Genomic DNA, 2,326 nt, shown 5'->3' on the forward strand with positions numbered 1-2,326 from the left:
CTTGTTGATTAGTTTTAATTATTATTGACCTAGATATTATTAATATTTTATATCTGTATATTAATATTTTATATTTTATATCTGTATATTAATATTTTATATTTTATATCTTTTATTCATTTTTATTTGACTAGTCTTAAAAATATAACTAGGTATTACTAATATCATATTAGTATTTACTGCAATTCATTTTTATTTTTATTTTATTTTATTCTAAATTATTGACAGGTGTCTCCCCTATTGGGAGGCCTGATAGAGTTAAGTACAATTGACAGGGGTTTTTTTTTTTTTTTTTTTTTTTTTTTTTTTTTTTTTTTTTTTTTTTTCCCCTAAGTCGTCGCAATGATCCACACTCCCCAGAGGCGTGCCAGTGACACGTTCACAATTTCGGAATCTAAAAAGCCTGCAACCACAGCAGCGCCTAAAACTATGACAAGTCGGACTGCAGAAGGGAAAGCCTGTCTGATGAAAGGAAAAGCCCATCTGCGAGAGTCTCGTAATTTAAAAACTGACATAAAAGATGGGGTTATACTGGCGCTGGAAAGAATGTATGACATAATAAAAGAGATGGAGATTGAACTCACCAATGCCAGGGCTGGTAGTGGAGGGCGTAGTGGGGACCCTATACATCCCCCCCCGCCATCCGATGCTGGCTCCAGTGTGGACCCAACTGAAGGAATGAAAGAAATGATGACTAGAATGAAAGAGATGACAGAAAGTATGAAGGAAAATGAAAGCAAAATGGAGAGACTGAGTTCGCTTCTGGAGGGCAACATGGCTGTCGCCAAAACGGCGACTTATGCGAGCGTTGTCTCGAGGGGAGTCATTGAGAAACTCCCCGAAGCAAGGGCGCTGCATTCAGTCATGGTGTCATCCAAAGACGAACAAGAGACAGGCGATGAGGTGCTAGAGAAGATAAGGAAGACTGTGGATGCAAGGGACGGATGGGTAAAGGTGGAGAGAGTAAGAAAGGTTAAGAATAGAAGGGTAGTCGTCGGCTGTGCGAATGAGGAAGAAAGAGTCAAGGTGAAGGAAAGACTGAGTAAGAATGAGGGACTAGTAGTGGAAGATGTTAGAAATAAGAGCCCCCTTCTGGTCTTCAGGGATGTGATGAAGTGTGACACTGCTGACTTCATCACTGCGCTGAAGAACCAAAACGCAGGCATACTTGAGGGCTTGAAGGGGGAAGAGCGAAATGTTGAGATAGCATATGTGATGAAAGCTAGGAACCCCCTCCAAAACCACGTAGTGGTAAGAGCGGACCCACAGGTATGGAGAAGATGGATGAATGAGGGATACGCCCACATAGGGTTGGGCAGAGTGAGAGTAATGGACCATAGTCCACTGGTGCAGTGCTCCCGTTGCCTTGGTTATGGGCACACTAAGAGGATGTGTAGGGAGGAAAAGGAAAGATGCAGCCACTGTGCCGGTCCTCATATGAGGACTGAATGCGACAAGTGGTTGCGGGGAGAAGCGCCTCAGTGCATTAACTGCACTAAGGCCAAGAAAGGTAGCGCTGAGCACAGCGCCTTTGATCGTGAATGCTTTGAACGAAAGAAGTGGGACGCTCTAGCCAGATCGGCGGTAGCGTATTGCTAGGGTTGCCCAAGGTGGTCACGGAAGAATTCTACCTATACCCGTGGCCCCGTCGTTTATGTGGCTTGACGGAACACAGTGGGGTTTTGGTCGGTAGGAATCCGACATAACCCGCGGCCCTTTCCCCGGACGCCGTGGGTATCTATGCAAGATTTCCCCACTTAAAAAAAAAAAAAAAAAGGGTTGCCCAAGGTGAGTCCTTCCAGTACCGAATATTGCAGGCTAATCTTCAGCGGAGCCAAATCGCCACAAGGGAGCTACTGCTCGAAGCCACCAAGCGTAAGGCATGCGTAGCGTTGCTGCAAGAGCCCTATGTTGGTGGGGCGAAAAGTATGAGGACATACAATGGAGTGAGGATCTTCCAGTGCGAAGGGGAAGGGGGTGGCGCAGTAAAGGCGTGTATTGTGGTACTCGACGACACACTGGATGTCGAACTGCATACACGCCTTAGCAGTAACAACATCGTTGTGGCCACCCTCAGAACCAAAGCCTGGGAGATGATTGTAGTGTCCTTCTACTTCGAGCCCGATAAGCCAGTGGAGCTCTACCTGGACCATCTTAGGCGGATAGGGAGAGAGCTGGGTATCCATAGGATGGTCCTGGGAGGCGATGCGAACGCAAAAAGCCCGTGGTGGGGTGGCGAAGTGGAAGACCCGCGAGGAAGAGACGTGTCTGCTGTACTGGAAGAAATGGGAATGCACATACTCAACACCGGGGACATCCCTACGTT

General features: G+C 46.4%; 1 protein-coding gene across 1 annotated transcript; it reads left to right on the forward strand.

Moving 5' to 3' along the window:
* The first annotated feature begins 321 nt into the window (after positions 1-321).
* Positions 322-1,849, forward strand: LOC123702170. Its single transcript, XM_045649845.1, has 2 exons — positions 322-1,610; positions 1,789-1,849. The coding sequence occupies exon 1, from the start codon at positions 343-345 to the stop codon at positions 1,597-1,599; it is 1,257 nt and encodes a 418-aa protein (XP_045505801.1). The 5' UTR covers positions 322-342; the 3' UTR covers positions 1,600-1,610; positions 1,789-1,849.
* Positions 1,850-2,326: the final 477 nt, after the last annotated feature.

Source organism: Colias croceus, chromosome 23 (genome assembly GCF_905220415.1).
Source record: "Colias croceus chromosome 23, ilColCroc2.1".
In the NCBI taxonomy this organism is placed as follows: Eukaryota; Metazoa; Arthropoda; class Insecta; order Lepidoptera; family Pieridae; genus Colias; species Colias croceus.

Coding starts and splice junctions, on each gene's coding strand:
- LOC123702170 (XM_045649845.1), top strand. CDS start 343: ATGATCCACACTCCCCAGAGGCGTGCCAGTGACACGTTCACAATTTCG.